This window comes from Styela clava, chromosome 13 (genome assembly GCF_964204865.1).
Source record: "Styela clava chromosome 13, kaStyClav1.hap1.2, whole genome shotgun sequence".
Classification (NCBI taxonomy): Eukaryota; Metazoa; Chordata; class Ascidiacea; order Stolidobranchia; family Styelidae; genus Styela; species Styela clava.
In genome coordinates this window covers 18,635,977-18,652,791 of record NC_135262.1, presented here as the reverse complement: position 1 = coordinate 18,652,791, position 16,815 = coordinate 18,635,977, and the positions used below count along the sequence as shown (strand labels likewise).

At 34.9% G+C, this 16,815-nt stretch overlaps 3 protein-coding genes across 3 annotated transcripts; 2 read left to right on the top strand and 1 right to left on the bottom strand.

Annotated features, from left to right (window-relative positions):
• Positions 1-1,396: 1,396 nt before the first annotated feature.
• On the top strand, positions 1,397-3,692 carry LOC120332585 (prostatic acid phosphatase-like). Its single transcript, XM_039399864.2, has one exon. The coding sequence runs from the start codon at positions 1,431-1,433 to the stop codon at positions 2,688-2,690; it is 1,260 nt and encodes a 419-aa protein (XP_039255798.2). The 5' UTR covers positions 1,397-1,430; the 3' UTR covers positions 2,691-3,692.
• Positions 3,693-3,699: 7 nt separating this feature from the next.
• Positions 3,700-4,299, top strand: LOC120334194 (COMM domain-containing protein 3-like). Its single transcript, XM_039401661.2, has one exon. The coding sequence runs from the start codon at positions 3,700-3,702 to the stop codon at positions 4,297-4,299; it is 600 nt and encodes a 199-aa protein (XP_039257595.1).
• An 8,442-nt stretch (positions 4,300-12,741) lies between these two features.
• On the bottom strand, positions 12,742-13,991 carry LOC120334212 (uncharacterized). Its single transcript, XM_039401683.2, has 3 exons — positions 13,832-13,991; positions 13,129-13,482; positions 12,742-13,049 (listed from the first exon to the last, which is right to left on the bottom strand). Exons 1-3 carry the CDS (start codon positions 13,884-13,886, stop codon positions 12,901-12,903), a joined length of 558 nt encoding a protein of 185 aa, XP_039257617.2. The 5' UTR covers positions 13,887-13,991; the 3' UTR covers positions 12,742-12,900.
• Between the last annotated feature and the right edge of the window lie 2,824 nt (positions 13,992-16,815).

The window sequence follows — 16,815 nt, the reverse complement described above, 5'->3', positions numbered from 1 at the left end:
GACATAAAAATGTGTGGTAAAGTCCCTGATAATATCGTGTTGTATGTTATTTGTATTTAAGCAAATTTGATAAATCTGGGCTGTTCTTGTAATATTGACACGTATCTATCGCATTTCTTTCGGTGATAATGCTTTTTAGACAACCGTTAGACAAATCCCTGCGTCAGCAATAAAATTTAATTGAGTTAAATTTAGTTCAAAAAGTTGATTGAAGATACTTTACACATTAATTATTTTATATAAAAAGTTACGCTAGTTTCCCGCCGGTATTTTTACAATGAATAAAAAGTGCCTCGTTCGCACAATTGACAAAAAATAAATAAACAATATGTAATTTTAATCTTTCTTCATGAAACAAGACATTTGTCTTCCGCTATTTGTCATTACGGCTGAATAACACGTCACGCTGCCGAAAATAATCGGCTATTTTAATAACAACATTAGCGCTGTGAAAATCGTCAATTGTGCATTTTCACGGCGATTGTTGGTCTCGGATGGTTGGTCTTGATGTTTCTTCCATATCTATAATCGAGAGCAATTCTGCCGTGTGGAATTTAGAAATCGCCTACGTTTTACTCCATCACCCTTCAAAAAGCACAAAACTGTAATATCACTCTTCAATGAGCACAAAAACGAGACTTAACGCACCGCTGCGCACAATTCGAAGAAGGTTTGCTACTAGCTTCACAGTGGTGTACCGTACAGTATATATTTACGGTAAATCCGCTGCCTGATATTTTTCATCTTTAGTCTTATGTAACATATTTATAACGTTGGCGAGTAGATGTGCCCTCTTAATCTCGACGTGGGACAGTCTGAAAATGTTTGTTTCCTATGGGGAACAGTGGACCGGGGTTCAGTGGGACATGCTCCCTTAGGCACAATTTGACAATGTTTGATCCATTAAGTGATTTGAGGCCTAGAGATGCGTTTTGTTTTGTCAGTATGTTAGTCGTTGGTTTTGTGTGATATTAGGGTATCTTTTGGCCCATGGCCCAATATGGAATATTTTTAAGAATCAAAAATATTTTCAGATTCTGATTCAAAAAAAAAAATTAATTATGCCTATGAAATTATCTGGAAAAATATCTGAAATATTTTGGTTGAACATTGATTTCAGAAATATTAAATTTCCAAATTTGAAGTCTCACTGTTTTTTGATGATAATGCTCGGTAGGCGAGTAGTAAGCTGTTCGGTAGGCGAGTTTAGACTACTAAGCTCACATTCATGAATATATAAGTGTTACTGTGATGTATAAAGGTTTTAATATATTTGAAGGTACTCATTCAAAACATTCAATACCAATAAAGTTCAAGCCTCTCTGTAGTCGAGTTGTCCGTCCGTTATCCGATTATTGAATTAACTCATAGTCCTTAACTCCTCTATTATTGTTGTCTGTGCATTCAATAATACAGTAGGTATTGCCGGTATGTCATTACTGTACTATATACTATTTTTGATATTTTACGAGGCACATGGAAGAAAACTTATACAAGGGAATATAATTTGGAGACATGGTGATAGATCATCCTTTCATACATATCCGAATGATCCATATAAATTTGTATGGAAAGATGGAAAAATGCAGTTGACAAGCAAAGGAATGACACAAGCATACGAATTGGGACTTTATTTGAAATCAAAGTATGGAAACCTGATCAGTAAGAAATACAAGGAGAATGAAATTTATATAAAAAGCACTGATACCGACAGGACCATTATGACAGCTCAATGCGTCGTCTCTGGACTTTATGCACTTCCAAATTCTACCATAGGGAAAAGTACTATAGCATTTCGTCCATTTCCTATTCACACTGATTCTTTGAAAAGAGATTGGCTCTACAACAGAAAAAAATATCCTGAGAAGGGCTGCAAAGCTTTCGCTGATTTATTGAAAAAAGGTCAAAATGAATCAAAATTTTACAAATCTCTACTTTCTAGCTATGCACACTTTTTTAAAAATATGACATTTTTAACTGGTATGAAAGAGCCATATGATTTCAATTCTATAACTGATTTATATGATAACCTAATTTGCCTGCGATCCAATAACTACACACTACCAAAATGGGTGGACGATAACACAACGAAAAGTCTCGCATATCTTGCAGGCCTCCACCAAGGGCTAGCTTGTACTGATTATGAACTTAAATATGCAAAAACTCTTTCTAAGATGACAAATGGAATCATTCTTGGAAACATGCTGGAAAATATGGAGAAACGAATTAGGAATGAAACACAATATTCATTGGTCGGTTATTCTGCTCATGACAACTGCATCACTACTCTTCTTGTTTCCATCGGAGCACACAATTGGATTATTCCACCATATGCATCATGTGTCATGCTTGATTTATATTTGGAAAACGATTTAAGTTATTCAGTTGAATTATGGTACAGAAATGATTCTACACAATCGCCTCATCGATTACCATTTTATAAATGCGGCACATCTTGTTCTTTTGAACAATTTCAAAAAGTAGCCTCAGAGGTTGTTCCTGGAAGTGACAATGCTAGATTATGTGGTATTTCAGATGGGTACTGTGGTAATTTTTTTCTTATAGGGCTGGCTATTCTTGTTACAAATATTCTGCTATTTGTTTCAGTGTACTACTGTATTTTTAAAAGAAACCCGTATTCTCGTCTTCCTCAACATGAAAGTGATACTCTTAATTTGAAATCGATGTAGAAGAACATTACTTTCGTCATGTATATCAACCTATGTCAGTAGTTTATTTTAAAAGTAGATAGAATAGAAAGGTAGCATTTTAGAGGATAGGCTATGGTATTTATCTTCGGTGAACATATTTATTTTTGGTGGGTGAAGACTTACATTGGCTTAGTAATTTGTTGTACTCGTGGTATACATCTGTTTATCGGGTAGTTCACATGTGTTTCATTGCATAAATATTATAGTGGAAGAAGTGGGATCCAGTGTATGATTTCATGAAAGGCCCAGCGTTAACTAAATTTTTTTGTTTATATATGATCATCATCTTATGAGATTTAAACGCGCAACTCACTCTTTTTTTATGAGATTTGAACCCGCAACTCACTCCCTTGCGAGTGCAAGTTTGTACCCGTAGTTGATACAGCAATTGCTCAAAGATTCGTAGTCTTTATATTTCTATAGGGCTTTTATTTCTGTTTCTTTATATTTGAAAATCACACAATGCATTTTTTGAAATATAGCATGTTCATAATACCTCACACTATTAAATATAGTACTTATTTTTAAATCAGTGCAGAAAGTTTCATGTCCATCATATATTTTCCTTCTATAAGTCAAGATTGAAACGTGGCATTGTTTACATGATATCATTTTTCTTTCTATATGCTATTCATAGTTGATATTTTAAGCTAGTGATTTTATTTGAAATGTTTTATGTGCAAGTGCAATTATTATTACGGTATTTCTCATCATTGTCCATAGGAGTATACAGATTTTATCATTTTAATAAAAAGTTGTTATCTGCTGCTAAGAGGTCACATTACTAGCCTTATCACTTCTGATTTACTGTTAAATGAAATTGTATGTCAAATTATTTAAAAAGATGTACACATAATGTGTTTGACTTAGTATGTGCAATACATTTCATATGCCCTATTATATTTGGCCATACTACCTGATCTGAACCTTTCTTGCCAAACACAAATCAACTATTTATTAGTACCGTACTTTTATTTCAGATTACCTAATGGAATTACTTTCCCAGCCCACGCTAACAGCTTTGCAAGTCTGTGGAACAGTCGGACTTCCAGAAAAGTGTTTCCGAGTTATTGTTAAAAATGCATTGGATTGCATTTTCAGTCAGCATGAAGATGAGATCCTAATAGATAAAGACACTGTGGAGATAGATGCTGCCATCTTGAAGCAAACATACCTCGCTATAATGACGTTGTTTGTTGAAGCCTCGAAAACAGATACAAGCTCTGAGCAATTCAGTATGGTTTTAGATGACTGTAAATTGCTCCCGAAACAAAAAGAGATTTTGCAAGAATCATATAAGCTAAACAAGCAAAAGGTACGATCACACTTGGCCCGAATTAACAAAGGCTTACCTCATGTAGTTGATATCGATTGGAGACTTGATTACAACATGAAGAATAGTCAGTTGAATAAAGTTATGGATTTGAAATACACCCTTTCCTTTAAAACTGAACAACAGTTGTGTGGTGAAATAAACTCTAACCAAGAAGATAATGTGCAATTTTCTTGCACGCGTGAACAGTTGCAAGACTTTGTTGGAAAATTAAAAGAAGCAGTAAAATCAGTTGAGAGGGCAAGCCAAAGCTGAATGAAGCCTAGGAAATGAAGATGGTGATGAAATGACAAGCCGAATAAAATTGAATTGGATGAAAATTTCTTATATATCATGCACTGATGTTTGTATCCTGGACAAGATTCACCGAATAATTTGTCACTTTTCAACTTTTTTTTTTAATTATTCTCAAGTGTTTGGCAATTTTTGTCACCTGGCATACTTGTCTGGCCCCTTGGTTTAATTGTACATGACACTAAGCCATATATCTAGAAATTCGGGTAAGTGAGGGAGATTCTTTCAATTATTTAATTCAAAATGCATGTACCATGCTGATTATATAATTACTGCAAACCCTACTTTGGGATGCCAGGAATTAACACTACTAACCAAATAAAGTTGTCTGGATAGTCATTTTTCTATGATTCCTATATTCCGATCTTATTCCAAGTGCAATATAATACTTTGGCAAAAACACTTAATTTTCTAGTGCTGTTGTCCTGAAAAAATGTTTGAACTTTGAACAGGTAGTGCCTAGTCAAAAAAGTTGTGACCTTCTATTGGCTCTGCCAGGACTCTACCAAAGCGTGGTTTCGCTTCTCATATAGTTAACTTTAAAACTAATTGTATTGGGCCGAGAGGCAAGGCTGTTATAGTTATTCAGCATAGGATAGAATTTTTAATCGGGGAAGAAAATAAAAAAAGCTTAATCAGACCGCGAATCACGGCCTCTCGCCCGGTTTCTGGTCCGCGTTGGATATTTCTAAAGCAGTCGCCGCGATTACGCGCTCTGTAAAACGCCCAGCATTTCAATTTATTACAACTACGAGAATTTAAAATGTCTTCCTTGCCATATCATTTTAACTGTGTTTAAAGTAACTCGCGATTGCGTCGACTTACGACAAAATAAAAGCATTACTTCCACCCAAAATACCGCGGCAATCTGCGGACATGAACATGTGTGCTACCGTGGCCGATCATTTCTTGTTTTGATTCGTATTTTTGCGGATTTGCGAAATCTGAGCTGTCCCCGCAATACTGACTCCGTTCTATTGCAATGCTTCCCGTAGCTCATTATTTTCATAATATAGTAAGCCCGTCAAATACGGACACCACTATAGCAAAATCTTAATTTCTCGTAATTTTTACCATATAGATGCGTGACTCCCGTATTTAAGTAAGCAATTTGAACGTGCGCTACAGCCCACTGTCGATTTCGGCAATCCGCCTAATATTTTGTTAGGAAATGAGCATTTTGTCCCAAAAAATTTATTCGGGTAAAACGGACACATGGATGGGTAAGACGAACATTTAACAAAATTAATTAAAGACACTACTGAACTATTCAAATGCGTCTAGAACGCCTAAAAGATTCATAAATAATAAGCCGCGAGCAATGATGTTCATATTACCCCACCAGACATGAAAACTTATTAATCATCCAGGCATATACTTGCAACTGAACAAAAGCTTTGCTAATGCATGCGCAAACTCTAGTTGATCAACTGTATGTCCTTTACCATAAATAACATGAGGAAATTAAACTAATGAAACAAGCAAGTTATTTATATTCGTTCATTTGATGTTCAATTTATTACAGGCGCGTTGCAGTGCGCAACAGATTACTGTCAGTGGGACAAGGACATAGGTACGTGAGTCGCGAAAGACTTAATGTGTTACATGACTGCGGAAATAATTCCGAAAACGAAGTCAAATGTTACAACTAGCCCCGGTCTCCTGTACTTTTGTCCAATTGAAGAACAAAAACAGGAGAGGAGTCAATCTTCGATATAAACTGCTCTTGTCAGAGATTTCATTGATTCTGGATTTTGTTGTGTCGTTGGACAGCGATATTTGTTTCATTGTTTGAGATGCTTTCTCTAAAATCATCAAACCATCAACTTGTGAAACAAGAAGGAAAAATTAGGTCAGGGAGGATTGATTGATAGGAAGATTGTGGAACAAGCCAGAGTAGGACGAGCAGAACAAATGGGATACAAGCGGGACTGGTTTAAAATAAGCATAATAAGAGTGAGACAAGCAATAAAAGTGTGGTAAATGAAAGTGAAATGTAGGACAGTAGAGCAAGTGTGAGACAGTCAATATAATTTAATTTAATCAGGACAAGTGTGAGATAAGCAGGAAAAGTATGATACAAGCAGGACAGGTTTGAAATAGAATCACAAGTGTGGGATAGGCAATACAAGTTTTTGTAAAACCAAGACTAATGTGGGACAAGCAGAGCAAGTGTGTTGATTCAAATAGGACGAGTGTGGGACAAACAGGATGAGTGTGAAGCAAGCATGACAAGTGTGGGGCAATCGATACAAGTATTAGATAGGTAGGATAAGTGTGAGACAAGCAGAATATCGGGTTGTCCTTAATTTGAAAGTACACAGAGAAGTCAGTCTATGCTGTGTCAGTGGCGTATCTACGTAAAATGGCGTCCAGGGCAAATTTCAAAAAACGCGCAACTTTGATCGTTGACTGACAATTTTTAACGACTGTTGTTAAATTCAAATATTTATACGTTATTATATAAGAAAAAATACGAGTTTCTATTACCAAGTTTAAATTATTGTATTAAATAATTTACGATTAAAACTTTTCGCTCTTTTTGCGCCCCTATGTGACTGAGCCCATGGGACAAGCTACGGTTGCCATAACCTAGACACGCCACTGTTGCAGATACGTGACTCGACCTCGGATGCTAATATAACTCACGTACACGCATCCGCCTACTGGTGACCTAAAATTGAATATTGTGTTACGTGAAAGCGAGGTATCAGAGACAATGGTATTCTGTGCCTACGGGAGTCACTTATTACGTCCGCTTATATATACTTGGACATTATAGACATGGCTTGAGTACAAGTACTGCGTTCTGAATTGTATGCATTTTCCTGTTATATATATATATAATTATGTTTATGGAGTGTTCCAACGAGCCCCTAATTAATAACGCAGCAATATATGTGTTAAGCACATGCCATGTTTGCTGAATAGGTTGTTTGTCGATTTGGCAAAGTCTACCTAATTTGATTACAAACAACAATGCATGGCAAGTCAGCAATAATTTCGGAAATTTTAATTAATTATTTTGCATTCATCTTATTCCAGTTTCAATAAGACAAAATGCAATTATGGCTGTATTGTTTATATATGATAACAAATGTTCCATGCGATTGGATTATCTATTAGAACACATGGTTGTTTTTGCGGTGCAATATTTGAACGCAACGAATGCAAGGCGGCTTGTAATTCGGATTTTTTGTACAATTCCCCCGCCACGTATGCAAAGTTGTTCCAGCGCAATCTGCATTCCTAGCCCTCGCCTAACCCTAACTGGATGATTACTATTTTTTTTATTTTTAGCCGTGGTGGGAGTAATTCTTTTTATCAAATTAGGTTTTGTAAATTACTTCAGATATAAGATTCAATATCTATACGAGCACAGGAGTTTAGCCACTGAATAATAGTCATTAAAAATATCAAGATTGGACATTTGCACGAGTGCAAGCAAGAAAATTGACTACGAATCTACGATTTATTTTATTGTTTTCTTTTTATTAAGCTTCGCATACGGGGACAAATAATATAAACTGTAAATGAGTTGCTGAAACAGGAGGAGTTATGTTATAGATTCAATGTCGCGAAAAATGGTCTAACTCGGTATGCCTCCCAGAAACATAAAACAAAATTCGCGGTATTCGGATATTAAGTAGCACGAAATTCTAAACAAAATGTCAGAGCACGAAACATAGGAAATCTCGTTCTAACTTTCTCTATTTGTTTCATGTGTTTCGTTAATCTCAGGAGGATGCTTATGTTTGGTTAGGTCTCAAAGTAGCTATGCGGAAACGTTTTGTGAACATTTGAAGATTCATTTCATATTCATATGCGTCATTACACCGCAGCGTACTCGCACAAAACTTTCCCCTGATCATTTGGCTAGGAACATAGAAATTCCATGGTTAATATTTTAATTCGTTCTTACACATTTCAAAATATCCAATATATTAATGAAACGTGTACCTAAACAACAACAATTTTTTTAATGTGTACATAATAAAGATAGAAATTTGGTACGATATGTTTCAACATTTCTGTGGATTCTACGGGTTTCGGTATGTTTTTAGCCGGTACTGATACAAATACCGATATATCTATGATTCAGAATGGAAAATTTTCATTGTATTCAAATATACGAAACTGATTGTGATTCATCTTTCTCGAATATATTCAGTTTAGGACTTCCTTGTTGAAAGGGGGGTTATTTGTGTCTTTACTTCCGCGACGTCACTATGAAATATGCCAATGCGTCTATTTTTATTCAATAAAACTTTAGTGCAGTTTCAGCAGAATTGTAGTTAATGAATGCAAGCTAAGTTCCAAGATGTATGAAAATTATATAAGATGTATATATATATATATGGCTGTTCCTACTGTTGTGGTCTTCTATTGTAGTCTGGTGTTGATGCGATTCGAATATGGTATCTCTGGATACTTTTAGCCTGTAATAAATATTTAGTAATCGGTATATGGTAATGATAACATAGAATAATAATATTATGAAATCAAAAAATTCAATTACATTTTTAAGAGAATTTCCTGTCTAGCAATCCACACAATGTAACTTATTACCGAAGCGGAGTAATGTCCAGTGCATGAATTCTATTAGTGAAGAAAAATAGGAATTTATTTAAAATTTGTGTTCGCTAAATGAATTAAGGAATTTTGTATTTGAATGAAAATATTTAAAAAATAACAATATAATTCAAAATGAGTTATTTCCAATAATTGAAATTCCATACAGGGTATAGGGCAAGGAGGCAAGCATTGCAAAATACTTTTTATCTCTCAAACTTTTATGAAATGTTCCCCGGCATTCTGTCCGAGCAACGTTTCAGAGAAGTATCTATGTTGCGAGCAGCGGCGTATCAAACTTCTCTGCGAGTTTCTGATAGTGATGCTCCTTGTCACGAAATTCATAAATAATTTGGGAGATGAACAAATTATAGATGTCGTTATACATGAAAATGAATAAATTGAGGGTCAAGTAAGAGTGAAATGTTTGTACAGCATTAGTTTTATTTAAATCAACAGATTCACCCCTATAACGTGCAGGGGCGACTGGCCATATGGCCCTCTCTAGACGCGCCACTGGTTGTGAGCTATCATAATTTAGACTTTTGTGTACTTGGCACCAAAATTTATTAATTATTTGATTCGTTTTGACAGATTGTATCATTAGTTGTCAGTCAAAATTTTGACTCGCTGCTGAAATTTAGGTTTTATCACAAAAACATCGAATCAAGTATGAACTGCTCGAAGAACAATTCCAACAGTTTCTCTAAATCATTTGAAGATGTACTTAGTGAGAAATTCTACGTAGACATAGTCGTTACAATTATATTGATTTACTTAACGTTCTGCCAGATCTACGTTCTTATTTCGAAGAGATTGCATAAGCTTCGACTTGAAAAATGCACGGACCTTTTGCTGGCTTCAAACCTTCGATCTGTAATGAGTTTGACACTTGTTTTCACTGGCCTAGTTGCCTTATCTAAAATGGTCACGGTGTTTATGTTTCATCGCAATATCAATAGCGTCATATATATATCTGACGTGCTTCTATCACAGCGGGCCTTTACGTCGGAGTATCTCATATTGTGGCTTCGTCAGACAATGTTTCACAGCGAACCATCCTTGAGGCATCTTTCATCAAAACCGTTGCATAATTTCAGTCGTTTTCAAGGACTTTTCATGTTGTTTACTAATTTGTTTCTGAGTATTGCGGTTGGATATGAAGGCATTTGCAATAATGTAATAAGACTGACGTGCTTACCAAGATGGATAACATTTTGTTTTCTTCTTTATCAAATTGAAACTCAAATTTGTACTCTTGCATTATTTATAATTCCGTTATTTCGTCACAGGGAAACTTTGAAAAAATCTCTCAGGGGTCAAAGATTACAACAGAAGTCTATTTACTTATTAAAAAGATCGATGATAATGACTCCCATAACAATTTTAAGTGACATTCTCGCATTCGTTGTGTTATCTAAATTTGGATTATCCGTGGTCTATAATGTCAATGTAGCTTTCAATTTGTGGTGTCTGCTTTTCTGCTTTGACGACTGGAAAGACAGAATGTTGCCATGTTTTGCAAATTGTAAATGCTGTGATGGAAAGAAACAAGAAACGAATTCAAGTAATGTTACTGAATGTAAAACCAACGAAGAAGAAGTTTGAGTTATTACATCCAAAATGACTGTTGGGCTGAATCTGCCCATTTTTAATAATTTGCAGCAGATGGCATGTTTTAAAAGTTATATAAAATCAATGCGTGAATATTTATTTGTTTTAGTGATCACTGATGCTCACCTATTTTTATTTTTGAAAAAAAAATTGAAGTTTCAAGGTAAAAAAATATGAATTGAACTGTTTTATTTATTTATATCCAATTTTAAATAAAGATTTATGACATCCTGCAACAGAAAAATACAAACATGCTGAATTGTAAGACAGCCCTTCTGTGTTGATAGCTCCAACGAACTCCGATCGTTGCTTGGCGGGTATCGCGAATGTATTTTCTGTATCGTGTATATATATAGAGATACAACTATGGTGGCAAATAATAATGTTGGGCACGGGGTGTATGGATAAGACCATGATGTGCTCAAACACAAATCTGTGGCAGACACCTTTTTGGATAAAAATTGAACAAATCGAAGAACAAATTACATAATTTATTGCCATTTGCACAAACACCTGGTCTAGTAGAAAAAAGAATGGTGGTAGGATGGGCGGGCTAATACGTGCAAGGGTGAAGTACACAAATATGTTTTACATGGGAGTACTTATAAAATATTTATATACAAATGACACAGCGAGAAATATAATGAATGTCTGTTTATGGTAGTCGTGCTATGCAAATAACATAGGCATGGAATAAATACGATATTGGTCGGATTCGAAGAACCTATTGATACATTAGGAACTAAAATCAAATTTTCCGGATCAGTGACGTCATGACGTGAAAAAGGCATTTGTCGAACTGTTTTATGACGCCAGCAGCTCACGCTTTCTATGTAGATAATGCAACGAAAAGCACATGAATGTCATTTTATCGCAGTACACTCAAATATCCTATTTGATTCAAGAAAACGCTACAGAAATTCATGTGTGGAAGGGTGCGGCAAAACTGTTGAATCAAATCGAATAGTCATCTTTGATCGTGCCACAATATCATTGCATTACAAGCATTAGGATCCACTCGCGCAAAGGCATAGAGCAACAAAAGCTAGTTAAACTTGCGTAACCCAATACCAGCCCAGCATGATACATTGTGTACATATATATGTATGTGTCTAGTGATCTTGTGCAACCAATCACTTACGTATGACTATCACTTAATTACTGAACTTTATAGGGATGAAAATACTTTAACGTAAGCCAGAATTGGATAAAAACTGGGCAAAAAGAACGTGGTTTTGATATCAAGTTCGAATTAAACTCGAATCGGAACCCCGTTACGAATCTTGGCTATTTTTGTGAATGTTTCTAAACTGCGCAAATATGAAATTATGGTAAGTTAGAATATGTTTTTAAATAATACCGCTAAGGAATATTGAAAATAATATGGAGAAAACCACCTAATTTAGTTACAATTAAAACTTATTATACATAGTAAAATCCGCACAATGTATGATATTACACAAGCACGAGTGCTATGGTTGGTTTATTGTCGTTGTATTGCAGAACAGTGGCGTATATGCGTAAAATAGCGCCCATGGCAAAGTTTCAAAATGCGCACCTTTGATCTTCGACTGGCAATTTTTAACGACTGTTGCTGAATTGAAATATTTGTGCGCTTTTTATTAAGTAAAATTACGAGTTTCTAGTACCATGATTAGATTATTGTATTAGAACAATTTACGATTAAAACTTTTCGCCGTTTTCGCGCCCCTATATGACCGGCGCCCATGGCACGAGCCACGGCTGCCATACCCTAGATACGCCACTGTTCTGTGACCATCTATCTTTGCTACTCCATATCTTGCTTAACATTGTGTTGAATTGTTTTACAAGAAAACGTGTCATATATCTTATAGCCTACGGCAGATAGGAACGTAATTCTTTTCATAGTAGATGGAAATATTATGAGACAATTAATGCTTTTTCCATGGGATTGTCTCTTTGTCTCAGTTTGAGTAGGTGGACGCTGTATCTGTTTGTCTATCTAGATATAACGAAAGACCTGACTGTTTCTTAAGGTAGAATTTACAACTTGAGCGAGTATATCTGAGGCCCGAACTCAAAGCTGAATTTTTCTGAAATTTTTTGGAATAAACATTTGACCAAATTAGGGAGCGAAAGGGAACTAGCGCAAATCTCAAAGAACGACAGGAGATTTACACGAATTTGATAACTTTTTTGGGATCTTTCAAATGTTATTGCTAAACTAAGCTTCAGTTGTATATTGGTTTTGTTTATTTATATTATTTGCCTACCACTCATAATTCATATGCTTATCACAATCACAATTTCAAAGCAATATCATAACTTTGTACACACCACAGCAAATTTATTTCCAATACCAGAAAACTTGGAAATCAAATTACACACAAAAATTTAGTCCTCGGTAATACATAAGGTCCAGGGTGATATTGGTCCATTGCAGCACAGTCCGTCTTTGCAGTCGGCATTTGAAAAGCATTGGTACGTGCCGAGGGCTCGTCGCTTTCGTTTTCCTTTAAGCTGTGGGCAATTGGGATCCACCACTGTAAAATAAAATTAGAAAACATGACGTAAAACGGGTTCCCGTTGAATTCAAATAAACATGATGAAATGAAATCTCACCAGGTAAATCCCTGCATAGCAATCCGCAGGCACCCGCAGGGCAGCAAATTTGTCCACTTTTGCAATCTTCATTCGATTTACAGGGCCTTCCATACCGACGTCCACGACAAGATGCACCTCTTAAATGCGACAATCCCTCGTAATTTGCACATCTGGAATCAGGTGTAGGAAGTTCGCAATCATTTGTTACTTCCCGCGTCCAATAGTAGTATGTTATAAAAAATCGTGCAACGCAACCTCTGCAGAAGTTTATGCATGTCGCTTGAGGGTGATTACGACATTTGGTATTCTGGCATGCGGTCGGATTACATTCTTTGTTATTTGGTTTGCATTCGTTCCAACGTACACCTCTCGCTGAAAGTTAAAAAAAAATATTAATATCTCAACTTAAATATTAGCTTTACTTGGCTCCTTTTTAATATCCAGAGGAAAAGTTAACCTCCCAACAATTTTATATTAACTAGACATCATTTACATATTTTTTCATAGTAGGTCGAACCACTTATTTAATCTTGCCACTAGCTAAGATAATCAAAACTTCAATATATTCTGAGAATTCTGTATCAATAATAGGCTTCGCTAAGTTTTGTTTTGTAGAAATGATTCAATATACACAAATGTCTCCAGCAAGTATGAGAGAAGCACGCAATAGTGCGTAGAGAGTATACTTTCTTTATACTGTCAATGGTAAAACATTGCATACCTTGGCATAATGCTAAAACACCAAACAGAATCGCCAAGCGAATCAAAGCTGACATTTTGCTGCTATTCAATCACTTAGTCAAGTAAATATGATCGGTTGTAAGTAAAACTGAGAGAAACATTTCTTAAACAAGTGTTTATTTATAAGCCGGCGGCGGTTCGCAGAATTTTTTTTTATCAATTTAAAATTTAATTACAAATTATGCTAAATCATTGTTTCCATGAACCAGCTCGAATTAATTACACAAAACTACACTTGTTGAAAATAACTATCAGTCCCACAATTCGCGAAATAACAAAATACTTGCGTTACAATAGTATTTCAATCGTTAAAAATATGTAATAACAAGGAGCAAAGTGGATAAACGTGTTGTTGTTGTATAAACACTAACCCCGTGAATCGCTTTGAAAAAAGTAAAACATTTATGGCCACTTCACGTTTGTACTGTTATACGTTTGTGGCGCTTTTCAAATATGCGTAACAATAACAATAGCCGAATAGATATCATGTGCAATTTCTTCTAAAACAATGATATGAATAACCAAAGTTGTTCATTTACTTGGCCTAAAATAATTAGTGACATGTGCGCATATCCTATTTTATTATTATTATTTTTTCTTGTGTATAAGATTCTCTGTAATGTTTTCAAATGAATAAAACAGAATATCTTGCTTTGTTTCACGTTGGAGTATAATAATTACAAAATTTCAATAAATTGATAGTTTCTTTCAAGACGGCAAATATATCATATATAGTTATTCGTTACGATAGTAAAATGTCCAAGTCATTTTTATGTATTGTCCTTTTATACCATTGGCGTTAGAAGTACAAACAATGATTTTTGCCATAATTACTTCCAGACATTAGGACTTAATAATCAATATGCTTGAATCAAATGTGAACGGAAAGTTATAAATATTACATCTTACGTAATTAAAAAAATTTAGTTCAAAAATCTGATGCCACCGTCCTTGTTCGACTAAAATAATGACACACACAAGTTTGAGGCATATTATCAAAATTTAAAAAAAATGACAGGAACTGTTATCATTATCTCAGAACAGTGTATAGTGCATAGCCGTAGGGTAAATGATATTGCGAACCTTCAAAAACATTGCTTCAGTACTACTCACACTATTAAAAATTTTCCCTATACTTTACCATTGATTTTTTAACCATGTACCGTAATAATCATATTACAAGCCATCGTGAGGACATTGAAATCGTTCAGCAACCTACATTTCATAACACATTAGTCGTTATACCTCATTTTAAATGAAGTAGAATGATTAGAAAATCAAATTAAACAATTTACGGGGACGTCAAGCGGAAATTGACGTATCAAACCTAGAATAACAAAATAAATTTGCGACTAGTCGTATAGAATAAGCCAGAAGTCGTAGAGAGCGTACAACACATCTGTTTTATTACAATTTCACAAAATTAGTTACATTACAATCAAAAATGAAATCTATCTAACATTATGTATTTGCTTACAGAAATCTATTATTATTATTAATAACATGTTTATGCGCTGTATAAAATCAAGTGAATATTCTAAATTATGATTGACCAACAATTCACACGACCATTTTACATGAATATTCCCAAAACACAACAATCACTTATGATATGTGTAACCCTAAGGTGGAAACCATAGCAAACCCTTTAAATGAGTGAGTGACAAATTCATTTACAAAACACGTTCTACTCATTGTTAAGCCCTCAATACGACAAACAACAAAAGGGAAAACGACTGTAAAGTTTTTTGGATGAACGAGTTTAGGAGAACACATTCCGATATATTATCTATAACAGCCTTTTTGGCCCGCGGGCCACGGGTTGTCCGACCCTGATCTATAACATAACGAAAAGAGGTTGGGGCAAAAGCAACAATGTTTATTAGTTGAAAGGCCATGTGATCCGAGACGGCCGAGACTATTGTGTTGGTAAGTGATCCAAATGCTATGAATGTCCGAATGTTGACCAATGATTGCCAAAATACCAAAGGAGCTACCTGGATCCGTCCAATCAACATACACATTTGATATCTAGTTTTGATATAATCAGAGTCAATTCTGTAGGACGCATTTGAAAACCAAACCAGATATACAATTTGGGCTAGGAGCAATATAGGAGACAAATATATTGTGGCGATGCTGACTCTGTAGTCGGTTTGAACACATACTAGCATCTTTCTCGATTCTCCTCTGTTGGCATATATGTTGTTGCAAATATTGGGTTAGCAATGAAACGACTATAAAAACGGCCTTCAGGCTATGTTGGCGGTGGTTGAAATACTACATAAGAGACAGATTATCGGTGATGGTGCGTTAAATTCTGGGTAGGAAAGGCAACCAAACTTTTTACAAAGCTCGAAAACAGTATGATTGGTGATTTTATCTTTGCGCCAATGCCACCCGAACATCATTCCACAAACGATCTATGTGAGGTGTTCCGATTTTGTCTTAAAAAAACACAAAAAAAAGAATTTTCAAAAAATATCAATAACTATAACGGCTAGTATTAAAACGCATTCGATGACTGATAATATTTTCTATCTTCAACTTGGTTTGCCGTACTGTGATTGAAGCAATCTGATAAAGACGTATAATTGAAACATCGAAAGCGTGTTTTGTCCGCAATCATTAAATTTTTAACCAATAGGATACAGTAATATTCAAAAAGGTTTATACTATGGGACAACATATGTTTTAAATATATTCTTCCCCAATAATTTTAAAGATATGTTCATGTACTGAAGAACATTGTTTATATTCACCGATCTTAATTGCAGAATATATATATATAAATTCCAGCTAAATCCAATATTATATAACTCTAATATTAGCAATTTAAAAGACCTGATTATAATATTTGAGATCTTATCTCCTGTATCTCTACAGAAGAATGTTGTTTATTTTTTATGATATGAGGCCTCTCCGTAACTAGGAATATGTGTATCTAAATCAGTAAACTGTTAA